The following is a 26,306-nucleotide window of genomic DNA, read 5'->3' as shown; positions in this document are numbered from 1 at the left end:
GTATTTTAATAATGCCTGAGGAAATACTAGGTGAGTGACTTAATGAATGTAGATGAAGCTCTGATCTGGTTGGATATGCAGTACATTGTAGTGCATTTCTGCTGGTCATTTGGGGAGATTCGTAGACAAATCAAGCTGGTCAACATATGTTGAAGATGAGGAAGAGTAATGGTAGATTCCTGTAGGTATGAATGGGAATATTACAAAAATAGAGATGTGCTGTTAATTTGCATGATTTCAGTTTGTATAATATTGATCTGAGAATCTTGGACTCATGGATTTCCAAAGAGTGAATCCAAGTTGTGATGACGATGTATCACCCAGGATCTGCTTTCATTTGCTGATGTTTGTCTGGCTATGAAGTGGGTGGGGTGGACAGGTGCTGTTTGCATGCCTGTAGCTGAAGTGTAGCTGCTGGCATCCCTCTCCTATATGGATTGTGGGGCTGCTCTGGCTGTTCCCACTAACAGCACCACGTGCTATCATGTGCAGCAGAGAGAAGCATGTAAAGGGAAGGGTACACCAGGTCTGGTGACTGACAGTGTTCCAAGTGCCTGCTTGTGCTGGGCTGTTCCATCTGCCGCAGGCTCCTGGCTGGCACCTGCCACCTTGGTGCAGTTGAAATTGAAACATGCTGCTTATATGAAAAAAAAGCTTTTTTTTTTCTTCTTCCCCCTCAGACATGCCATATTGTGGCTTTAAAGGAGCTTAAAGGAAACCATCTAGAGACTTCTAAAAATGAGTGATTGTTTTTCAAAGCTTGCTAAAAATGCTGGTATGCAGGAAACCCTGTCAAGGTTGTTTTTTCAGGAACATGTCTTCCATACCTGGTGTGAAATGAAAGTTGAAGCAGTGCTTGTTTGGTGCTCTTGGATATGGAAACTTTCAGAAAGGGTTAGGTGCATAATCACATCAGCAGTTGTTGCCTCTTTTGTTCGCTTTTAATGCAGCTGCTAATGGATTCAGGTTTTTTTTGTTGGTTTTTTCTTTTAACAAAACATCAGTTAATGTGAGAATTAATATCTGATAATGGGGAGCAAGAAATCTTTGAATGTTAATGGTATTATGTGTGCTCTCTCTACCCTTTTATATTTGCATTCTAATAGGATTGGAATCTTTTAATGGCATAAAAAAGTCTGTAAAGAGATTGAGTGTGGGTAAACCCTCAGTGATGCACTTTTGGACGAGAAATTTGGGTTGCTGGTGTATTTCACTGTCAGTGTAACAACTGTGTTGATTGCAGAATGGAAAAATGCTTTAGTAGTTAGTGGGTTATGTCTTGATATCCCATTTCCTAACCATAGTGTGAACTGCCTGAAGTCTTAAGTTATTCAAAAGTAAACAAAAATGTCTTTAAAGTAATTTGATTTCAATTAAATATATTGCTGTATTTATTTAAAAGAATCATTGATTTTTAGTGATTGATTGCCACTAAAATGTTCATGTGCAATCAAATGCCTTTACATTAAATTTAACACTTTTTTTAAAAAGAGGAGAAATGCATTATATGCATATTTATGCAATGATACTTAACATACATTTATTCAGAGTCTTAATTTTTACATTTAGCTTAGGAAATGCTGAGTGACAGTTCTTATTTAGTAGACTATTAATTCCTTCTTCATGGCTTGTGTCAAGCTAGTTTTAGTAATTGAAGTTCAATTAAAACTGTGGAGAACTGAAATGAATTTTAGTTAAGAAAAAATGGGAAACATTCTGGATGTGTATTGGGAAGAGATTTGAATTTAAAGCTGATATATTGAACGGTAGCAGTTTGCAGATGATGCATGTAGGCTATGCAACTGATAGGGTAGATAAGACCAGGAAGAATTTCCCAGGGTCTTGGAGTGAATGGAGCTCACCTCTTGCATTCAGTTGTTTTTCAGAGGCTGTAAAAAAGTGAGACTAGTAAGTTTCTCTGCTTTGCAGTGATCAGATGATTTTTCATTTTGAATGTGCTTCTTGAGTTGAATTGCCTGGATAAACTGAAATTAGTATTATACTCTGTCAAGAATTGTCATCTACTGCTCTCTGTAGCTCATTTTATCTCTTCAGAAAGCTGTAGTTCCATGAGGCTAGCTCTGTGCTTTCCCCTCTTGTGAGATGCCTTCAAATGCTGCAGGAACATGCTTCTTGTGAGCAGCTCTTTGAAGGGTAGGAATTGACTGTGGAATCCTCCTACTTGTTTTAGTCTAATTAGCATTACCTTACAGATGATGCAGCAGCCTACCTGTCTCATGCTGCCAAGGGTGGTTGAAGTGTAGATCAGAAATTATTTGTGTACAGTTAGAATTCTGGTGGAATGGGGTGAACATGTCCAAAGACTGATACCTTAGATGAGTCAAGAGAAACTGTAGAGTTTCCTTATAGTCTGAAAGCACACAATGAGAGAGGACACAAAAAGAGGCATCTTAGTAATTACTGTGATGACTTTGGATGGAGCTGCCTTCCTTGCCTCCTCCCTGTACTAAAGCCTTGAAGGCCAAGTACTGAGGGGTCCTTAGTAGGCTACTGATGGAGGGAAGGATCCAGCAGACTTGGAAGCACAACTCTGCAAGCTGCATTTTGATTCCAAACTGTGTGCTATTCCTATGTAACCTAAGCAGCATGTATAGAAAAATGCAAAGAAGGAAAAAAAAATCTTACTACAAATATGGTCAGAACTTCTGTTTAGAGTATGTGTCCCTTGTCACATTTTTTATAATGTCTTTGTGTTTCACTTGTGCTAGCCAAACTTATTTAAAATTAATTCCAAGTTAAAATGTAGGAAAAAAATGTCTTATCTGTACAGTGTTCAGTTCTGTTTTGATATATCCCATGTAGTAGATATTTGGCAGATTTTACTTTGTCATGTAATATCTTTGAAGAGTAGGTGATTTTTTTTCCCCCTGTTTCTTAGCTTTTCTGAAATCCCTAAATCTCCATGCATGGGATACGTGGGGGATGCACTTCTGAGGATTGACCTCCTGGGGCAGGCTGTCAGAAGTGCCATTCTGGCGTGGTGTCAGTGTTGGACCATGGAGCTCCCAGTGAGAGCAGCCAAACTGAGCCTGACTTTGGGCACCAGGCTGCAGCGTCAACCTGTGGGGTGCCCTGATTTAATGTGTAGATTAAAGTACAACCTGGGAGAGAAAGGAGTGGCATTTTTTTTGTCTTAAACATCTCTCCAATTTATGTCAAAGTGAATAGTGGTCATTCTGGGGTTTGCCAGCTGTGGCTCCCATTCACCACTAATGGAGTGTATCATGTTTTGGTTTGGGCTTTTTTTTGTGTTTGTAGGTATGGTTTTGGATTGGTTTGTTTTCTAAAGGCACATAGATCTTTAAAACAGAAGTAAAGGTGCTTCCAGGGACCTATGTGAAGACCAGTATCTAGTTCTGCAGTGTGTGTGTGGGTGAATTACTAATAAAAAGCTATTTAACTTATATTGGATAGAAACCCCTGAGACTTGATTTCAGCTAACTGTGAAAAAATACTTTTAGTCTCTTGGACAGAAAATAATTTGACTGGGGGATAAGGATTCAAGGCAGAGTTAATATATTTGTTAACTTGTCTGAAATTTTTCTGTGTGGATTTTTTTTTCCCCTTGAGTTTTCTAAAGCCTCAGAAGCCTCAAAGAGCAGCGTGCCATTATGAAAGTGGGGCTTACCTGGAGGGGACTGAATGCTCAGTGTGACACAGCCACAGAAGAACAGAAAGCCATTGGCATGCAAGAATTGAGTCAGAGAAGCAGGAATGTCATTCTCATAATATGGTATTGGTTTCCTTTCCCACACTGGAAGAAAAATGTTAAAAAAATCTTCCATAAAAGTTGACAAAGAACTGAATCGATATTGTTAGCTTTGTCTAACAACTTAAATATTCATGTATTTCAGACCCTTTGAATAATGCTGGGTAACAAGGTGATGTGGCAGTGAGGAAAGTGAATGTGTTTCTCCTGTGAATCTTTTCAAGTAGTAGCAGTAAAGCTGCAAAAACTTGATTTTTTTTCTTACAAGGTCTGGTGAGAACTCAGCATGAATAGGTCACAAGATAGCCATGATCACTTTTCTGGAGGTGCCTAAAATACTGAGTTGGTTGTGTGCCCTTAGTTTTGATGACTCTTTGTGATGTTTCAGGATTTTTGAAGATGTAGAAACAACTGAAACATTTCAGAAGAATTTTCTATTAGCTGAAGGTATTTTACGCCTTTCCCATTGTGTTGTTTATTAAGTAGTTTAGCTTGCTTTTGAAAGTGGAGCCTGGTGTATCATTCACTTTGAGGGTTTTTATATAAAAGTGCTTTGCTTTATGAATATAATTTAATCATTTGTAATGAGGAGTGGAAATGGATGAACAAGCTTCTCTCTGAAAAATCACGTTTGAAATTTCTGAGTAATAATCTGAATGGTCTGCAGTCATTTATTCCCAAGACATATCACTGTTTTGCAGAATATTCAAACTACTGTAATCAAAATTAAACTATGCCCTAAGCATGAAGATTATTTTGTCCCCAAAAAAGAAAACTTTGGATCACATTAAACCAGTAATTTGGAGAGATAGGACACTGTTAATTGAATTCTACGTCTTGGTTAAATGTATTTTTCAGTGTTTTTTATTATCTAATAAAAAATTTTAGTTTAATTGAGATAGGTGAGAAACAATGCTCTATATATATAGCAGTATTTTCAATACAACAAAAAATTTCCCTTTTCTTTTGAGATTTTTCTTGCAGGGAATAATCTCCTTAAGAAATATTCAGGTAATTTTAATCATTGCTCAGAGGTTAGACTTGCAGTCCACATTTTTATAGCTAAATGTTACACAAAACTTTGCATCAAGTGAGTGTTCAGCAGTGTACTTAATAGGGTGTTAAAATTCAGCCTTAGGAATGAGGTTTGTGTCAAAATCCATCTAATGAGCAATTATAATATCACTTACAGAAAATATGCTTTGGTTTTACCTTTTGGATCCTATCCTGTTGTGGAAGGACAAGGACATTACTACTATTGTAATTTTTTTGAGTATTTTTTTCTTGTGCATTCTATTTTAATAGGATGTGTTCATATATGAATAATAAGAATCACTCCAGGGTTACTAGAAGGGTATTTGTTATGTCTTGTCTACTTGCAAACACATTCATGTCCTAGGTGTGCATAACATATATGTGTACATATGTAGCTGCTACTAACTTCACAAATACCATTTTTCTCAGTTGATTTCTGAATTTTAATGCTCAGAAAACCTTAAAAAAATGTTTAATTTTACTGTGGATCTTGACCACGATGTCAACGTTTAATTTGTTTACTAAGAAATTGAGGAACTTACCTATGCAATTATGCTGTGGGCATCTAATGTTAGGATAAAAAATGACTGAAATTTATAATATGTAGATCATTCTTTTAAGGAGTATAATGAGCAAGGCAGCAGTAGGATGTCTGTTATGAACTGATTGCTGAAATGAGTAATTCTTATTGAAGGGTTTTTTGTTATTGCCAGGGATGTGACTATCTCTAGAAATGTTACTTTTAGTTTGATTGTTTTCACAGTAATGGTGCATTAACGTGTCAAGTCAAAATAATTTTTTATAGCCCTTCTGTTCTGATAATTCATTTGGGAATATGTATTTGTTTTTGGAACCATTGCACTGCTTCTAAAGTTCCTAAATATTTCACAATTTTGCCTGTTACTGATCTTCTGAGACTGCATAACTTTATAGGTTTTTCTTCAGTTGCTGTAGTCTTCGTAAACTGGTTTATCTTTAAAAAAGAAAAAGAAAACACAATTCTGTGAGTGACACTGATTGACTTTGTAGTCTTCTATTAATTAGTATGGTGAAACAATTGATGTGAACTAGCCAATTGCTAAATACATTCTGAGTAATTTGATGATACTGTTGCATTTCTTTTAAACATCTCTCCTGTCTCCTTATGGTCTTCTGTCTCAAATTTTATGCATAAGGGCATCGTGATGTGTAGGAGCTTTCTTTAGAGACATGATTGCTAGAGGTCAAGGTTAGCTGACTTCTACTACTGAAGCATATGTGGTCATGATGCTTCTGCAAACGAGGTCACCATGTGAAAGGCAAAAAGTATTTATTTTCTAGTTTTTTCAAAGGGCTGTGCATACTTTATTATAATGCATTAGAAAGTGCCTAGGAATACTGTGTATTGACAGAATTAATAACAAACTAGGAGAGACTGATAACATTAGTTTATCTTTAGGGACAGACCTTTCCTCATCAAGGTGACAACTAGTTTTGTAAGCTTACTTTTGCCTTTCCAGAGCCTGACATATAAACTGTCAGAGACGGGGCAAATAATGCAGTCTCACTGAGCAAGGCATCAGAAGGAATAGGACTCTTGGCAGTTGTAAATACTGAAGTGTTTTTCTGCACAGACAGAAACACAGTGTGAGAACTGCATGACGTGTGGCAACATCCCAAGATTTATCAAGCCTGTCTGTACTAATGGAAGTTGTTGTGTGTGCTATGCTGTACAGATGGTTTTACACTTTCTGATGGGTTTTACAATTCAAGCATTTTTTTGTGCTGCCTTTATTTTCCTACTTCCAAAGTTCCACTGCCCCATCCTGTAACATCCTCTAAAAAAGATCAAAGATGTTTAAACTGAACAAACAATTCATATGCTGTCATTGAGTAATTGGGGCTAAAGCAAAAACGTATTTTTGCACATTAAGGCATATTGTCAATGTGATGAGAGAAAATAAGAAAGAGTAACTTGGTAGAATTAGTTCTAGGTTTGTCTCAAGTTTGCATCTAAGAAAGCTAAATACACACTCAGGACAGTAGCCAAGGAGAGCAGTTCCGTCTGTTTGGCACTTGTGAGGCCGCAGCTAGACTGTTGTATTTAGTTTTGGTCTCCTTTGGTGCAAGAAAGAATTGACATATTTGAAGCCAGCTCAGCACAGGATCACCAGCAAGATCAGGGTTTGAATGTGAAACTTGGGGAGAAAGTGTAAGTGAACCTCATAGGACAAGAGAGCGTAGAGGCGACTGCATCCTACCTTCTTGAAAATCCACAGTGACAAAAGAAGAGTTAATAGACATTAAATAGTAATGAGGAAGATTCTGTTAAAATGTGAGAAACTTTTTTGTTTTGGTTTGTTTTTTTTTTTTTGCAATACAGGGGTGGTCAAGCACTGAAAGAGATCTTTAGGGACTTGAGGAATATTCATCCTTGGAGAAGATGCAGAAAAATTGATTTGGCTTTGAGCAACCAGAATCAATTTTAAGTTTGAGCCAGGTGCTGGTATGGCCTTATTTTGAGTGAAACAGTGGACCAGTGAATTCCAGAGATCCCTTTCAATCTAAATTGTTCTGTGGGCCCTCATTAAACTCGAATCTGGAAAATATAAGAAGGTTGAAGTGCTCAATACAAGCTGTTTTTTTAACATCATGAATCATTGCCTAGGGTATGGAGAGCAATGCAAATTCATAAAAATTCCAGTTATGCCCTCTGGTCTCAGTTGAAGTGATATATAATGTCTCTTCACCACAGTTTATTTTGGTTTAAATTTCTGAAGATTTTCCCATGGCTGTATAATCCAAAGATTGTTTGAAGCCAACTCAGGACTTGGAAAGCATCTGGAAAGGTGTGAGAAGAGGTGGATGCTGGAGAAGTTTGCTGAATGCCAGGCAAGATGCCTGCTAAAAGCAGGACTGGGAATGCATGTGCCACAGTAGCAAGTTGGAAGCAGCTTTAACTCTCCTCATTTGGCTTTCCACCCCCTGCTTCAATTGGCCGTGTGTGGCTTGGAATACCCAGAGGTACTGTGGGTTCTCTCTCAGCAAAGATGCTTGTTCTGTCAGGTGGGGGTTGTGTTATTGTGTAACCAAGGATTTTCTAAGGTAAAATTCATATTATGAAGTTGCTATAATTCATATTATGAGAGTGAACATTCATTGCTGCTTACTCACAATATAGATGTCACTTTATTTCTAAGTATAAACTTATTTCATGGCACAGTAAAATTTTCCTTTTCTATGACTGATTCCAATAAGTGCGTTTGACAAGCATGGTTCTAGTAAATAATGTAGTCTTTGGTATTAATTATTTACATTTTTGTAGTTCCATTTTAAATGGACTCTCCAAAATTAGCTCATTTTCTGTAAAGTCTATATAGGTGAAAGTACTCTGTTTCAAGTTAAGCAGAAAAGAAATAATCAGTCTTATATTCTACAGTCCTTCAATTTGTTTTTTCACTTCGATAGAGGAAGAATAAAAGCAAAGGGCATTTGTTATCTCGCAAAACTCAGAAGCTATTTCACATGAAAACATAATGAGTTTGACAGGCTACAAATAGCATTGAACATGAATCTTTTACTGAAGAAAGGAGAAATGTCCTTTGGTATATTTACTTCAATCAACCCTAATAAGGCTTGTTTTATGTGTTTTATGCATCCGCCATCATAATTATAAATCCTTGACATTTTAGCACTAGCATTTATATCTGCCAGGGAAGCTACCCAAAGTCAACCCTCAAGGAATGTCTGTATTGTACTATGGATCTCCATAACAGCTCTCAAGTAGTTACTAAGTGGCTTAAAAAATTACATCTCAGTCATGCTTGAAGGGCTCATCAAACTTTGCCACAAATATCAACGTTAAGTACCCAATCAGCTGCATTGTTTGAAGTACAGTCACGTGTGCCCATGGAGGAATAGGTTGGACAGGAAGAAGAATTATATAAGGGCTTATCAATCAGGTAATTTTTTTTCATGACCTTTCAAAAACTCTTCCTGAAATAGCTGGGTCTTGAGCTGGGCCTGGCAGTCACTAGGCATGCTGCTTCTCTTCCTATTTAATACTTTTGTGTTCTTGGAATCTTTTCTGAGCAGAGGCTACCAGTGTGTGTGTGTAGTAGGATTCTGTTCTTGACTCTTTGGACAGTACCAAAAAAATCTAAATAACAAGGATAGGAAGAGTGTCAGGTGGTCTTTGGGAAGACACTTTGGTGTATGTCGTTTTGGCATGTAGGTAAACAAGATGAGCTAATCACCATAGCTTTCATGTAATATATCTGTAATTTGTTTTCATCTGTAGGTGTGAAGGAAGGATTGCCATATGGTGTGTATATTGGTATTTTTCCTTGACAGCCTTTATTTTAAGTTTAAGGAATTCCAAGGCGTACTGTTATGCAAGAATACCCATTTCAAACACTCACCAGTTTATGCAAGAAGAATACCTTGAAAGAATATTGAAGAAAGGTTGTAGAGCTCCAGGAAAGTTTTAAATTGAAAAATTAAATAAAGCTTTCATACATTTTGAGGTAGCCTAATTATCTTAGTTCTATGTTGCACTATTACCAGGCTTTCATCTTTTAACCATTTGAACAAGATTCTTTTATAAGTAATATATAAAATCTGGTTTTACATTAATTGGTTTGTGGAGTTCTGAAGCAACTTTCACAGTGTCTTTGTGAATACTTTTTTTCTGTCTTTGGTTCAACATATGGTACAATTTACTCTTAATCTTCTTGCCTTGATGTAAAGTCTTCTTGTCCCCTTGAGGGCATAAGTTAAAAGTATAACTCATTAAAGTTCTGATTTTTTTTAAAGTAATTTGTAAATGTTATTTTGAGCATTGCTGTGTTCCGGTATCAGTGTGTCACATACAGAGACCCTGTGTGTCTTTGTATCTCTTTGTTATGTATATGCAGGCATAAATGCAAGGTTAGTCCTACAGATTCCAAACTGAGCCAGAGAACAAAGTAATGTGTTCCTATGGTGAGCATCAGTTTCTGCTGTAGCTCAAGCCATCGCTTCTGCTTATGCTATGAAGCTCAATGAAATAGTCATCGAGGATTTCATCCGCTCCTCCTGACAGCTCTTTTCACAGAAAGCACCTGAATTTTAGCAAAGTCTTTTGCTAATGAACCCAGAAAAAAGAATATTTTACCCACATTATTTTATGAAAAACTGAGAACCACTCTCACAGGAGCACTGCCCATCAGAAGTAAAGATACGGTTAAAAAAGGGTTTTTTTTCCTAAATGTGTATTTGAAATCATGGACAAAGAGTACCTGAATACAGAGAGTTTCCCAATCAGGAAACAAACATGTCTGGAATAAATACACAATTTTACTGCCTCTGGTTGTCCCTAAGTGAGAGAAGAATCTAAATAATGTGAATGTGGGGAAAAAAAATTCAGAGGAAAAATTTCTATCCAACTTGAATGAAAAATTTAATAGAAGTTGAGCATTTAATTGCTTTTTGTTTTTGAGTATATAATTTCAGCTGTTGAAAATTGTATCTTTTCAATCGTGTACCAATGCTAGCCTGTGACTGAGAACTTCTCTTACTGATTTTATCCTGACAGTAATTGAAAGCTGATTAATTTAATTGCAAACAAGCTTGTATTTTGCCATTTCTTCCTCAGTACTTCATGTAAATGCCTGGTGTTTGGGGTCAGAAGGGAAATAGTGGTGTCTATTTTCCAATTCAGTACAGAAAAGCTAGTAAAATATACAGGTTTTAACCTTATTAACAATAATCTAGTTGTCAAAAGTGTAGTTTGAAGAGAAATAATTATGAAAACTTGTATTTAAAATGTTGTATAGGGCAGTGTAAAGTCAGCTGTTTCTGATTTAACAAGCAAGTGCCTTAAATCGCTGCTGTTTGTTCAAAGGTGAGAATGTTTTTAGAATTCTGAAACTCCATGAAGTTATGTTTAATTAAGCTTAATTAGTGAGGACGGAAACAAAACTGTTGCAGAATGAATTTGGAAGGACTTCTGTGTGTGTGGTGTCTGTGCCAGAGCCCAGCGAGGCACGGCTACAGTGAGCGGCCTTCGCTGGATCTTAACCCAATGGATGTTTGGGAATGGAGTCACATCATTTGTACATAATCTTGTACTTTTCTGCAAGCTGTGCAATTGAAATATCAGTAAACTATTGCAAGAAGAACTGTGCCACAGGGCAGCATACAACGTGAAAATTTGGCTGTATCACAGCGCCTTGTAATAAGATACCACCAGAAATGCTAATAAAATAGAAACATTCGTTAATGCTGCCTTGTGTTGAGACTATGTCAGTACTGGCAGAGAGATTTCAATAATCAAAAATGATGGATAAGTAATAAATTTTATTTTTTTAAAATTTTCTATGTAACTGGTAAAATGTTAATAGATATTGCAATTACAATAATAATGTTATTATTTCACCTGTACAGAAATACATATGTATCTTTCACAGTAAATATTTGTGGTCTTTAAATAATCTTTAAAAAAGAGATGCCATACTACAGCAAATGTACAAAATTGTACAAATTGCTCAATTTACAAATGACTACAGAAGTATTTTGATGTGTTAAGAAAACCCCAATCAGCTGACCTACTGAATTCTCAATATTTGTAAATATTGAACTGGTAAAGAATAAACTAGTGTTGCAAGCAATAGTGTTGTTTTATTGATATATTTGTGAGGATTTCTTAATGCATCCTGAAATTCTTTTCAATCAGAAGATTTGGACACTCTGTTCCAATTAAAGAATTTTCCATACTTAAAATGAGAAGTCAATATGAGAATTATTTTTGAGTAGTTAATTTACATAGCCTTAATTGTATTAATTCTGTTTAAAAGGCTGAAGCAGATATTTGTAATACTTTGATTAAGTAGCAGGGTATTTGTCTTAGAATTGCTACTGATAAGACACTGCTGCAACAGTGGTCCTGAGGAGTTCTCTCAAACATTTTTGGAAAACAAATGGCTGTTTATTTCACTGGGAAGTAAATGGATCACATCTTTGCTACGTCCACAGACAGTACAGTAGCATACCCTTTCCACACTTGGCAAAAAATAGGAGTTTAGATCATGTTACTTATTTACTGGTGTGTTCCATACTGTCAAGAAATAGGTTTTCCTTTTTTTTTTTTTTTTTTTTAAATCTGTCTAAATAATGCCTGAATGTAGACTGAGGGACTATGGGCTTCTCTCAGAAGTCACTCACAGAATATCAGCAGTAAGAATGTCACAGCATTTTCAGGCAGGTGTTGGGCCTGTGTGGTCTGGCTCAGGTGGAATCTTCTTCCAGCTGTTTGCCAGGCTGCACTGCAGGTGTTGGCTTACAGCAGCCTGTCTGCCCAGGCTCAGAGGGTGGAAATCGGGTGCTGCTGTGGGTACAGTCGGGAAGGGGCGTAGCGTTGTCATCTCTTGTTATGCCTCTGCTGCAGGAGGTGGGAGGAGAGGAGCCAGCGTGTCTCCATGTGCTGAAACTTCTTGGTGAAGGGAGCTGCAGGTACATCGAGGGGCAGAGCTGGCAGAAGTATCCAATCACTCGTCTGTAATCATTCCATACTAGGAGAAGATCTGTGGCTTTATCTGCTCTTGAGCGCTGTGGTGTCTGCCCCTCAACCTGCCTGAACCCAGCTTGTTCTTGAGCAGGTGGCAAGGGAGGTGTTTAATTTGTAACCTCAGCTCTTGAGCAGTGCCACCCAGAGCTAGGGCAGGTTCTTTGGGGACCCTTGGTGACATGATGTTGTCATTGCAGTTAAAACTTTATTTTAGCCTGGGCCCTGCACAGATGGGGTGGACACCACTGACATCCTTGGCCTCATGCAGGACTCTCTCAGCCTTCCAGGGCAGCCCCCACCCACCCATGTCCCTGCACTGAGGGGCCCTTCAGAGGAGCTGTGGGGACGTGGTCACTGCCCTGGGTTAGTGACAGGTGCCTGTGGTGAGGAGCAGGAACAGCCTTGGCAGGAATGGAGGGAATTGGCTGTGCTGTGGCCATGATGCACTCAATCTCTCAGGGCTGGCAGCAGTGTGAGGTGTGTCTGTGACCTGACTTGTCTGTTAAAATAATTTTATCAATTCTACACAAGATTCAGTTGAACTTTAGGGGACTGAGTAAAGGTATGGTGCTTAGAAGCTAAAGTATGTGATAGTACATAGCTGCTGCCCTGGTCTCTGCCTGTGACCAGTGGAAAACACTTGCAGAAAACACATAGGAGTAATTATAGCACCAGTTTGTCCTGCTTTGGCCTTCTGGTTTATGCTACTATGTGTTTTGGAGGTTTCTGAAACTCAGGTAGTGCTTGTACCGATCTATTTCACTGTTCTTCCTGGTGTTTTCTGTGACTTTGTCTATTTTTTTTTAACCAATTCCTACTTTTCACCTCTGCAACATCCTGGGGCAGTAAGCGTAGAATATTCCAAAGTAATATGGCATTTAATATGATTTCTATGGTGTGAAACCACGGGGAAACTTGGCTTGGTCTTGTTGAGGAACTCAGCTGTTCCCATCAAATAACAACTGAGTTCCATTTATTCCATTCTACATTGTGGCTGCTCAAATGAACTTTGTATCCTGCTGTTACCTAAAGCGCTTTCAGTGCCATCGTCCTACACAATCTCCAATTTCCTCTTCATTAGTAACAGCCTCTTTTCTTTCACAGAAATTAAACTTCCACAGTGAAAGTGAGACTGAGAAAGCAAACCTTTTGCTGTACAATGCTGGTGAAACTTACTGAATCAGGATGAGCTGCCATAATAGCAGGAACATGAATAGTCATTTTAGACACAAATGAAAGAGACAAAAGGATGGAGGTTTTGATTTGTTTCTTCTTGGTACTAGAGAAAATTGCTGTGATCTGTTAGTATCTGGATCTCAGTCAGCCTTTTTGGCTAGATATAAGTTTGGGACATAACAAATGCAGTATGAACACTTGGGTACTTTACATGTTATGCAGGAATAAACCACAAAGAGAGTTGTCCTTGTTACTGGAGTGAATATCTTCTATATATTTTGGACAAGTAAAAAGCAAATTGTGTGTTGTAAAAACTTAATTGTATGGCCATGGAAAGGAAACATGCTCCACATGGAAAAAGAGAGCAAGTTTTCTACCTAATTATTTAAAGGGTTTTGTGTGTCTCTGAAATGTGTCTTGGTAAATATGAGCTGACACATTTCTAGCAACCAAATTATAAATGAGTGGAAGACCTGAAAATGTCAGTTTCTTCCTTTTAGAAGCACTTCAGGATTTTTCTTTCCTTTTTCCTTCATACATTCATTTCTTCCCTTGGGCAAATGAGTTTGTTTAAACGTTTGTTTCAGTATACTGTTTTTCATAGGATATAATTGTTGACACTTCTTAGAAGTGTCAGAAGAGATTTGATGTACTCATATTTTTGTAAGAGAGATTGTATGCTCACAGAGAGAGATTAAAAAGTAGTAAATCAATCCTTTAAACTTGTCTCTGTGTATATCTTGACATTGCCTAACCAGTTGTGTGTGTTGTGGTATTTTTCATGATTAGCTGGGAAAACAATAGGATAATCTGAAGGAGTTCTGAAAAAGTAAAATCAATGAGCACCTTAGGCAGTGTTTACCAATTAAATGGCACAAGAACTATGTCATGTCAGGTGCTGGGGTGGAGAAAACACTTGAACTGCTGCTCTTACCTCCTCTGCTTTTGGAGAGGACTCTGGAGTTGAGAACAGTTGTTTTCCCAGAGCTGTAACGTGCTTTACTGTTTTCCTGGAACTTTAATACAATTTATACCCAGCCACATGTGTGTGAGTCACTTCATGATGAGGCTACACAACCACTGTCTGATCACTTTATATTAATAGAGAACAAAAGGATGATCTTTGTGAAAGGCCACATTAACAGAGGCAAAAAAAAAATTATTCTGGTAGTTTTTATCATTTTCATGGCCACATTGGTATGACCTTGAACAGCAGACCTTGGAGCCTTTCTATGTGCCTGGAGTGGTGTAAGAGCCAGTGGCTGAGTGACAGTTTTCAGAAATGTGTACCTGGACCAGGCTTGCAGGGCAGGATGGGAGAAGGGGCAGATATGTGGTGGGTAGAGAAGTGCTGGGTGTGTGTGTCCTGTGCTGGACCAAGAAACTTTCATCCTTGCAGAGACATGGGTTGGACAGCATAAGAGAGGCCTCATGCTCTGTGATTGTGCTGGATGGATCTTGTCCTTGGAATGTAGTTTTGATGTAGTTGTGATGTTCTTACAAATAAAACATGTATCTGCTTGCTCAGTGCAACTTCTGTGGTTGTGTTACCTTTGTGCAGCATGTCATCAGTAGTATTACATTTTTTTAGACTTAATAATACCCTCTACCCCCAACAATTAGATGCTGTTCTGTGTTTTTAAACATGCTCATCTCTAAGTGTTCGAAAATAATGTAAAATGTTCACTAATGGTAGCATGCAAACTTTGAGAAATGTGTGTCAGCACAGGGCAGTGCTGAAGCATATACTTAAGTCATATTGAAGTCAAAGTATCTAAACAAAATGTCTGTGCTTTCTGGAATCTGTGTTTGTTGTTAACTGCTCTGGAATGAGATCATTATTTTTGTGCTTTAACAGAAGTATAAGGTTGTTTTATATTTCTTCAAAGAGTGAAGTTTGGAAATACTTTAAATATACAAACTACATTATCTTTTGTTTTGATAGCTGATTGCTGTTTATGATGAACAAGAGCCTCCCCGTAAGACTGATGGCACCAATGGGAATTTGACAGACAGAAATAGCCCAGACTCCTTTGAGACAGAGGTAGCAACTCAGCTGGCTGCCTTTCAACCCATTGGTGAGATTGAAGTGACTCCTTCTGCCCTAAAACTGGGTATGTATAATGTTTTTTTCTTTCATTTTTTTTTTTTCTGTGTGTGTCTGTAATCAGATTTTATATCTTAAAATTTATTTTTTAATTTTTTTTGCATCCCATTCTTTGCCTTGCAGTTCAATGAGGGGCCTTGAGGGGAAGCCATATGGGGAGTGTCTGAGGTCACTTGGTCTGTTCAGCCTGGTCTAAAGCTTTCTTGTGAGGGGAATGGAGGGCCAGGCACTGATCTCTCTGATGGTCAGGGACAGGACCCAAGGGAATGACGTGAAGCTGAGTCGGGGGAGGTTTAGGTTGGATATTAGAAAAAGATTCTTCACCCAGAGGGTGGTTGGGAACTTGCAGGTTCCCCAGTACCAAACCTGACAGAGTTCAAGAAGCATTTCTCACACAGTGTGACTGTTGGGATGTCCTATGCTGGGCCAGGAGTTGCTGACAATCCATCATAGCATTCTGAGAGCACACAAGATGAAACCTTTGCTTAGTATTTTCAAACATCACAGTCACTGAAAAAAACCCAGCTTGTTGTTTTGAGGGAGCTGGGTTCAGTGTGTGTAAAACTGCTGTATGCAAGTACTTTCACCAGTTATCTGAGCTAGTGCCCTGTTCTGGGTGTGGGAGGTGGGAAGAGGGATATGCTGGTTGCAAACAGTTCAGCTCTTTGCATTTGAAGAAGATGCACAACTGGGCCCTTTTGCCTTTCTGACTTTCAAGTGAGCAGACTGTGATTAGGAAAGGCTACTGCTTAATTCCTCCTTACATCTGAGGGTGCTGCTTGAACTGCTGCAACTCTGGTGCCCTGTGTTGTTTAAGTGTGCCTGGATGGCCAGGAGTTCAGACTGGTTTCCAATTATAAACAGCTGGAGTCCTGTATGTTGCACACAAAGCAGTTTGAAAAACTTCCTTGGATTGAGAGTAGGCTGAGCTGTCACCCAAGTACTGGATAGAAAGCTTTCAAAACCAGATTGAAGGTGAATGCTGTAAAGCAAATGAAGAATGCTGAGGAGAGCCCGCTCTGCATCCTGCCAGTGCCCAACTCAGCCCGTGTTCCTGAGTGCTGCTGGCAGTCTCCAAATGCTGGGCAGTAATATCTGAGTTTAAGCACCTAATTAATAATTAAGTAAGAATTATAATTAACAAAATTATAATTAATCAAGCAGTGAGCTAAAATAAAATAATAAAAGCTAATTAATAAAAGCAGTGAGCTAAAATAAAATTTTGGCTAAAGCTGGCTGGATGAAGCTGTGTAACTTCTAACAGAAATCTGTGCTCATTTTTTGTGCCTGCTGTAGAAAATTCTAAAATTCAAGCTGCATGAGAATTTTTAGAGTAAATTTCTGTTAGTGGATTGTGTCTGGGTTTTTTTTGCATATTCTAAAATAAAAGAAATCTTTTTCCCGATTTAATGACACACAGGAATTTCTTATAATTAAAAATCTTGAGACAAGACTCATTATTGACATAACTTGTATGTACTTTTCTGTGTTTTTAGTAAGTGTGAGATATGGAATAGCTTGCAGCTCAAGGTTTGGTGGTTGAAGGTTTTGCCACTTCATTTATGCATATTTTTAAATTGTGCTTTTACCACATTTTGGCATGTTTCAGAAAGTCAAGATTGTTCTCCAAATACTGTTGAGCACTATTTTAAAAAAAATGTGTTTTGTATACAGTTGTTACCTTGGTTGAGGGTTGGAGAGAATTTTGTGTAAAGCAGTTAAGTGCTCAAGCTCTTGAGCTAATCAGAAGCTAAGACATAGTTTCCTAGTATTGATGAAATCCTTCTGTAGAGCATAAAGGAGATGAAATATGTGGAAAGAAAGAGCAGTCAGGATTCAGTTTTGTTTTCAGTGCAATGCTAGCATATGTTTGAAGTTAAAATGGTGCTTGCTTCTTAGAAGAAGAGATCATAAATGTAGTGGATCTGTCTAAGTTCTGTTTCAGATTGGTTTATTTTACAGGAGAAGTGAAAGATCTCTACCTGTTAGTCCTGTAACTTAGTTTGTACTCTGAAAGGTAATTTTTTTCTCTTCTGGATTGTACATGGTTTGCAATTCTTTGGACTTAATTTTTGCCTTTGTCTTTTGTATACAAGTCCCTGGTTCTTAAATTATGTGGCTATTTCCATTAGAGGCAAATTGAAAAGTAAATGAAGAAATAGAAGGACAATTTGGTTGCATCAATATCATTGATGCATGAGCCACAGTAGTCTGGCTTCCTGTCTAATTATTGAATTGACTCCCACTTGCTAGCAGAAAAAAATAATATTAGTTTACAGAGCTGTTCTTATTGTGGAAGCAAGGATGTGATTGGATATATATGTAGGAAAGAAGAGTTGCTTTCCATGGTACAGCTGTGCTTCAAGAGCTGTCATGTACTTAACCTTTCCAAGTATTTTGTCCAGAATGCTTTTAGGAGGGAAATGTGGCGAATTCATTGTTTTATGAATTGTCAGATTCTGGAACAATTTTGCCTGTTAGTTTCTGTTGGATGTTTTATATTTTACCAAATCAGACCCATGGTTTTATGTAGAAACAATGTTTGGCTAATGATCTGCTTGTGAAATACTTTGTGCTTGGTGCTTAATTAGCACGTGAAACTAAACACTGCTCTTGTCAGACATGCGAGAATTGCCACTAGCTTAGAACAGCCACATGAGATACTGCCTTAAAGCATTTCTGTCTTTTATAAATTGTATATATGACCTAGTTAGGTTAACTATATTATATCAAATCTTAAAACCGTTCCTGTTTAGTTAGAGATGATAATAATTTTAATTTTACTTTTTGGTATTTTTATTGTATGGTTGCTTTTTTGAGGGTATTTTTCTACTTGTTATTCTAAAATACTGATCAGCTTGACTGTCTGAAATCATAGATTTTTCATGTAGTTAGTTACCCTTTATTTTTCCCTTTATCATCTGTAACTCTGAAAGTGAACCAGAATAAAAACAATCTTATATTTGACTCAAAAGCTAAAATAACCTTATATTTTGCATTGCTTTCATATATTGGCAAAATTTTAAAGCAAAAAAAAGTTTAATTTACTTGCTATTAAATTACTTTCTTAGTATATATCTCCTTAAAACAGCTCAGGAATTTATTCAACTATTTATTTTCTTTTCCCTGCAATAAATACTGCTCTACTTTTAAAGCTAGCTCTGTTCCCAAAATTGTGGGTTCTTAAATATATGAAAAATACAGGAAGACTTCAAGTGTTTGTGGACGTGGTATCTTCTGTGTTCATAACATGAGTGAGGTGCAAACAGATGTAAATGCCTTCCTCCCTGCCCCACATCACTGGGTTATCAGGTGCTGTTGCTGATAGCATCTTTTAATAGTGAAAAAGCAAAAATCCCAATTTGACAGAATCTGTGCTTGGATAAAGAAAACATTCCATGCTACTATAGAAATGGTATAAAGAACCTGCTAAGATATATAAAAAAAAATAGAGAAGCACACAGCCCTTTAATGTGTTCAGGCAGCTGTTTGAAACAGGGAAAAAATTGATCTTCTGATTTTGTTATTTCTGTGGATATGAGAGCATTGAGACAGTTGCTAAGATGGCAGCAGAGCTTGTTTTGTATTACTGTTTCTTGTGACCAGAATTTCCCAGAGTACAATAATGATGTGGCCATGACAACAGTTTTCAAGGAATGATACAGGCAACTAAATGGTGAAATAGCCGATGTACATTTGAAAAATGTATTGGAAGAAAACTTCAACATCTCTAACCTCAAATACAATTCCAAATTCTTTACTGCCTTTTTTTTTTGTACCGTGTTTCTTAATTATAAAACTGTGTACAGACAAAACCCTGCACTGAACAGTGAAATCACAGCATGCTGAATACTTTGTAGCTGCATGACTTCAGCCCATGGTGAGTGCAAGGTAAGACACATGCCAGGGAAAGAGATTATGGTCCTCATAAACCATCTTGTAATTTTCTGTGCACCTGTAAGCATGCCAGAAGTGCTCCTGTTTTCCTTTTGCACCTCATAGTTTACTGTTGTTTTCTAGTGGTTTTCCCCACATGGTAGGTCGTGGAACAGGAAGAGGGGAGTTATTTTCATTATGTCAATTTGTTTTTTCCTTTTAAGTCCATATGGGCAGGAAGGAGAGAGCACTAATTTATTTATGGAGGATCCGTTTTATAGACAAGTCACTCTGAGCTGGAAATGCCTCATGACTGGCTCAGTGTTTTGTTTGCTTCATTTGGTAAATGATGGTTGAGTACCCACATAATTAGTTGTTGCTTTTGCTCATCTCTTTGGTGTGAAGTAAGTAATTTCACGATTATAAGCCGCACCATTTTGATTAAAATTTTGCTCCCAAACCGGAAGTGCGGCTTACATTCAGGAGCAGCTTATATATAAACAAATTTTGGAAATTTCCCAACCCGGAAGTCTGAACCGGCGGCAGTGGTGCGGCGGTGCCCAGCCCCGGGGGGGCGTGGTGGCAGCACTGACCGGGCACACCCCTCTCCCTTCTCCCAGTGGCCCTGGCCAGGGACACCCCTCTCCCTCTTCCAGGCACCACTGACCAGGGATGCCCTTCTCCTGGTGGCACTGTCCAGGGACGCCCCTCTCCCTCTTCCCGGTGGCAGCAGCCGGGCAAGCCCCTTTCCCTCCTCCCGGCGACACTGGCGGGCACACCACTCCCCTGCCTCCCAGCGGCAGCAGTGAGCGGGGCTGGGGCTGCTCCCTGGCGGCCGCCCCAAGCAGGGCCGAGCCAGTAAGCCCTGTGATCCCACGATTCTGTTACTATTTGGCAAATTTGTGAAAGTTGCACACGGATCCTCGCTGTGAACGAAAGTGCAGCTTACAATCCAGTGCAGCTTATTTATGGAGGAAAAACGAAACATTGCTGACACCTCGGAAGTGCGGCTTATAATTGGCGCGGCTTGTAATCATGAAATTACTGTAGTCAGGATTTTGCCTGGAGGAAGGCAGGCACTATTCAGAGATACTTGTTGCTTTTGAATACTAAAGTATGGAAAAAGGTCTAAAGTAGGTATCTCCATGTGTCTTTTTTGGTATATTGTTTTATTTTTTCTTTTTCCATTTATTCGGGAATTTATTTGAAGAATCATGAAGCTGTTTTCTGAGTACAGTCTAAAAGCAGAGACATTACTTTGTTAGGTATTACAATAAAATTATGCTCTTAATCAATTGATACCTTTACTGGTGCGAACTAATAACTTCATTTAAAGTTTAGATTTGATAAAGAAATAGTTCCTTGTAACAGTTATTGATAGCAGGATAATAAATACTCTTGTAAACTGCAGGAGTTAACGCCTCCCTTTGCAGCCTTTCACAGTTGAATAATCTTGGTTTTCCCATTGAAAGGTCTTTCTTCAGTATTTCCAATTTTGCATGACTTGGTTTTATGGCAGATCTGAGATTTTTCTCCTTTTATATGTACATGTCTACACATCTGATTAGTATTCTAGGCAAGTGGAAGACTTAGGTGCAAATAATGGTTGGAATGACTGATTATAGTCTCCTAAAATAAGCTTATGAATGGTAATGGTAGTTGGAGTTAAAGCTAAATGCAGGCACTTGTGCTTTTGAGCAGTCACTTTTTTAGGTTTTGGACATTTAATGTAGTTTCTTCTCAATGAACATTTTTTTCCCTGAGAACAGAGATTTCTGGGAATGCTTCAACCCTCAGAAGGGCTAGTTAGTACAGGATAATAGGAGTAGTAGCCTAGAAGGTTTTCATTTTCCATTTTTGTTGCAGTTGGTGGTGTTCTGGCCATGTTTTTCTGACATTTGGGAAAGGTTACTTTGCACTCTTACGGAATTGCCTTGAAGGTGCTTCAGACAGACAATATACTCAATTAGCTTAATGTATTCCTGTGGTTTGGGGGTTTCTCTAGTTTAAATTGTACTACATGGGATTGTTTAAAACACTTATGTTGATTTGCCCTATGTGTTTGGGTTGCTAAGTCAGTCAGCAGAGGAGCTTTCATTGGCAGTGTCTTAGTTTGAAGTCTAAGGGAATTGAAGGGAAGGTTTCTTCCAGGAGTTTTGGAAGTTTCTGCCCTGCTGGGCCTGACAGGGATTAAATTGTTACCTCCAGGGTATGGATGTTGACAATTTCTGTGTAACTTCAGAGCTTGGAAAGAATTTATTTTCTTTCTCATCCTCTTTGAAGTGGAAGAATTGTAAGTAGGCTTGGGGGCATTTTAAACAACATATATTTGATTAGTCTTCTTTCAAGTTGGAGTTGAGATACAACAGATATACAGAGTGTGTTTTTAAATACAGAGAAACCACACTATTATGTATTTTTAAAATTTGTGAAAACATACAATGTGAAACTGTTAATCTGATAAACCAAGTGTTGTTGATGCCTCATATGCAGCATACAAGAGTAAGTAGGAAAGACACTTTTTCTTGCATAAAAGCTATCCTTTTCTTCTTAGTCTTGCAACATCAGTTTATTGGCTGAGCATTCTGATGTTTTTCTGTACCATGGAGTCTACTGCATTCTAGTAACTACTGTCTCCTGTAAGATTCTGGAAAAAGTAACATTTTGAAATTGGTACATTTCAAAAGAAATGCATTATGCAAGAACATGCTGTTTTCTATGGTGTGAGGGAATACTGCTGATTTCCTTAAGGAAATATGGCTGTATTCTCTTCACTGCACGGGAGGGCTCCTCTCATAGTAATGATATCAAGTGTTGTTCTCTGCTGTTTGCCATAGGCATAGTGAGGATGACTGTACTTGATAGCTTTTTCTTCTCTGTGGCATCCAATGTAATCTGCATTAAAAGAATTGTGATGATCAAGTCTACTTACATTTCTAAAACAAATGGTTTCTGTTGTCAGGCAAGCTAAAGGTTTGAAGATGACTTTTCATTTCAGTCAGAGGGAAAGTCTGGTGTATTTTGACCTCATGACTTAAGCTTGATCTTATTTAGTTGTCCTTGATTCATGGAAATGAGTTTTGCTTTATCTTTGTATTGCAACAAAAGAATACACTAATGGTTTCTGTAAAGATGTGTATAAAATTTCCATGTGTTTTTCTGTCTCTGAGCTGCCTGTTTACAAAGCAAACCAGTCTTTCCTTCCTTTCACTGTACCCAGGAATTTAGTTCTAGGGTAGGTAATAAATTTATGTGCATAGTTTGTTACCAAAGTATCTCTTCTCTTTTTAATAGCCCTTCTGTCTCTGATTTCCCCAAAGATTGTTCCTCATCAATTATTCTGCCTGTCTCTATTCCCTATGCACTTGGTTTAATATTCCTTACTTTGGAGTAACAGGGGTATCTTCATGAAAATATGTTAACTAGAGAGAAAAACATTTTTCCATGACAAGTTAGACAGTTTTCTGCAGTAGCTCTCTATCTGGGATGTTGATTTCCAGCTTTTTATTGCCTTGGGGAAGGTTTTGGGGAAGGTAATGAATGGGACCTAAAATGATGGAATAATTTCCATTATAAAAGTCAACGGTGCTTTTTGACACACACTGTTTGGTGTCAGTGCTTTTACTCGGATTTTGTCTGTTTTATACAGATTTTATGATGTTGCTGGTTTTGTTGGTATTTTTGTATTATGAGGCATAGTTGCTTTTAGAGGTAGTATCTTTTTAAAACCCACTTAGCTGTGTATTTGCCTCTGAAGGTTTTCAAAGGCTGTAGTGTATGATACCATACTTCAAAACCATGGTGCAGGCTCTGTCAGTACCCTATAGTGTTGAGCAAGACAGAGGAGAGCGTGTCTGTTTATAATTCTGTACAGTCCTTGTGGTGTATTAGCTCAGAGGCAGTATGGCAAAATGTGTATTTCAAGTAGAAAATGAGCCTGCTAAACCTGGCTGATTGATAGTTTGATATTGTTCATGTTAAAACAATTGGGACTTCAGCTAAAGGTCTCAAGGTACTAGACCAATAAGAAGTTACTATCCAAGTTCCTCACCATGTAAAAACTCAAGTATCAAACACAAGTATTTTTCAGTAAGTTGCAAAGCAAAACAACCCTATGCTGATTTTCTCATGAAGCGTTCAACTTAACTGTAAAATTTGATGTAATGCACCAAAAATCGATGAGTTATGATAGGATTAGACAAATTCACTGGATGTGGCTCATCAGTATCTTGAAATATGGCTGTCTAGATGCCACACAGATTTGGAAATATTTCAAATGTTATTTTTTGCAAGCTGGTAGGCTGCAACACTGTTAGGCTTTCTTCCCGAGTCTTTGCTACCACTGTTAGATTCAGGATACTGGGTGAGGTAGACCCAGTATAGCTCCTCTTATGTTCTTATTCCTTCAACCTCGCAGAAAGGTTCAGGTTCAGGAGTTTCACTGTTTTATCTTTGAAAATTACCAGAAACAAGATTGAAATTTAAGACTAAAACTAGTTTACCGTGACCAGAATATAAAATAATATGTGCAAGAGTAAGACATCTCCTTTTATGGAAACATCAAAGCAGAAATGTTCTTAATGTAAATTAGATTTATAAAACACCGGTCATATTTAATTATTACAGAAATGTGTACTAATGCTATAATTTGTGATCATCCTTTAAAATACAATTAAAATACCCAAAAAATTACTTTGCAACTCTACTACTTGCAATAAAATGCTGCCGAAGTGATATTCAAGCTGTACAGTTTAGCTGCCAAAGTTTTAAAGAAAATTAAATCATTGAACCGTGAAAAAGTGACTGCATAAGCACCTGTAACTGATGTTAGCTGAAGTGCTAAACCAGCTTTTGGCAGCATGGCCTCTTCTGCAGGTGCACAGAATATTTTCTTTGTGTCAGTTTATTCAACTAATACAGTTCATTAAGTATTTCATTTGAAGTTGAGAAATGGGCTGGGAATTGAAATAGAAGAAATACTTATTTTCACCTTTCAATCTGTGAATAGAAATAAGGTGCGAGCGTCTAAGATCTATTAGTTTTTAAATCTTATAGGATATATTGCCCTAAAATGATTTATTTAAATTCAGTAACTACAGGTAATATGCTGCTTAAAAACCCAATGTGTTTAATAAGATGAATACTTCTTGCTGTGTTCAGCAAGCTGGATGACTAAGACAACTTGTGTTTTAAGTATATCTAGACTTCAGTTTCTTTTGAAATGTGAATGCCATTGGAAGGATATAAAGCTTAAAAAAATAACCAACCAAAGCAAAAACCCAAGCAAAACCCCCAAACCTCAACTCCTCCAAACAAACAATCTAAACCAATGCAAAAACCCCCTGTGTATGCATGTGTATGGAAATTCTAATGTTAATGTGAAAATGGTCTGATGAAAAGGAGAAAAATAGGCACATACATTAATCTTTTATGTACTTAAATATAAATTAAAAACTTGCTTGTAACTTTTTGTCCAGGGTCTCACCTGTTTCATGACAAGAAAAGCAATTTTGGCTTCTCGATGTAAATGGTAGTTGTTTGTTTTGTGTCTGTTCAGAGCTCTTCTATCCAAGAATTATCCATGCTGAAGTGCAATTTTATATTTGTGTGTGTATCCACGTAGTATTTAGGTGTTTTGCTTCAACTGACTTGAAATATTGTGATTTGCTCGGAAGGAGCTCTGAAAAAATATGTGGAGGCATCTGCAGATAAGAAAATTATTTGTCTGTCTGTCCAGGCAGGAGTAATTTGGAAGCAGGCAGCAGAGTAATTGTCATTAGTATGGCCTTCAGCAGCTGAAAGTTTGATGCACACTTGATGGACAGCTCTCTTCCCATAATAAATTCAGCATTTTTATTTTCAGGAGCAGAATTTTAAATTGTGACTTTACCTACCTAGGTGATTTATTGTAAATCTCTTTCTACCCACTTACAGTAGTCTGTCCAAGTGTGTCTTTAGTTTTGCTCTAGAATAATTCTTCCCTTTTACCTAGAAAAACCAACCAACCAACCTCAGGAGATGTTAGCTGTCACTGATGCAGCAGCGCAATACACCTGTGCTTGTGTTTCCTGTGTTCCTTGGTTTGTCAGCTTACCTAAAAGTCATCTGAGAGTATTTACATCCAAAGCATTGCTGAAATCGATTTTTAGTACATGATATGACTGCATTATAGATAGCTCAGGCTGCTAAAAATTCTCATGGGTGATAAAGTCCAGTTGTCTTCAGCATTTTTCAACAACCTACAACCTGAATTTCAAAGAATAAAGGGATTTTATGCAGGAGGTAGACTGTACTTTCCTGATCAAAGAGATGTTACAGCAAAGAAGTGAAATTAAGGGAGGAGAGGAATAATATTTTTTGTGATATTGGTCATATTGAGTGCTACTCAACTGTCTAAATGAAGGCCAGAAATCTGATGCCAGAACTCAAAGCCTGGAAACCCTGTACAGCTTAGGGGCACCCCAGCAGGGGCAGCTGGAGCCCCAAAGTTCCCCTGACCATGTTTAGGTCCTGAAATCTAGACCTTGCATTGTTTACTTGCAGTTGCACATTATTCTTGAACACATCACTTCTAGTTTGCCAGGCTACTCCTAACATCAGATGCTGATTTTTGAGCTGGCAAGGGCTTCAGTGAGGCAGAGCACACTCCTGGTCATGGTATGTGTTAATGTCTGTGCACAGCTTTTTGGTGAAATTTAAATAACTAGCAAAACAAACTAAGACATCAGGTTACATCTGGTATGAAGATGTTTCTTCTGCCATTGTGTTGATGAAAGTTTTCACTTTTTAATTGTACACAAATGGCAGAAATCTCTCTTCTGTTTTTTTTTTCTTCCCTAATGCAACCAATTTAAATC

General features: G+C 37.8%; 1 protein-coding gene across 1 annotated transcript in view; it reads left to right on the top strand.

Moving 5' to 3' along the window:
• The window catches only part of PARD3B (par-3 family cell polarity regulator beta), a 394,443-nt gene that overhangs the window by 105,660 nt on the left and 262,477 nt on the right, over positions 1 to 26,306 (top strand). The window contains exon 3 of the mRNA XM_033064800.2: positions 15,412 to 15,580. Within this exon, the coding sequence (XP_032920691.1) occupies positions 15,412 to 15,580 (169 nt within the window). The remainder of the gene's footprint in view (positions 1 to 15,411; positions 15,581 to 26,306) is intronic.

This window comes from Catharus ustulatus, chromosome 7 (assembly GCF_009819885.2).
Source record: "Catharus ustulatus isolate bCatUst1 chromosome 7, bCatUst1.pri.v2, whole genome shotgun sequence".
In the NCBI taxonomy this organism is placed as follows: Eukaryota; Metazoa; Chordata; class Aves; order Passeriformes; family Turdidae; genus Catharus; species Catharus ustulatus.
The sequence above is the reverse complement of the archived record's forward strand: the minus strand, read 5'-3'. Positions and strand labels throughout refer to the sequence as shown.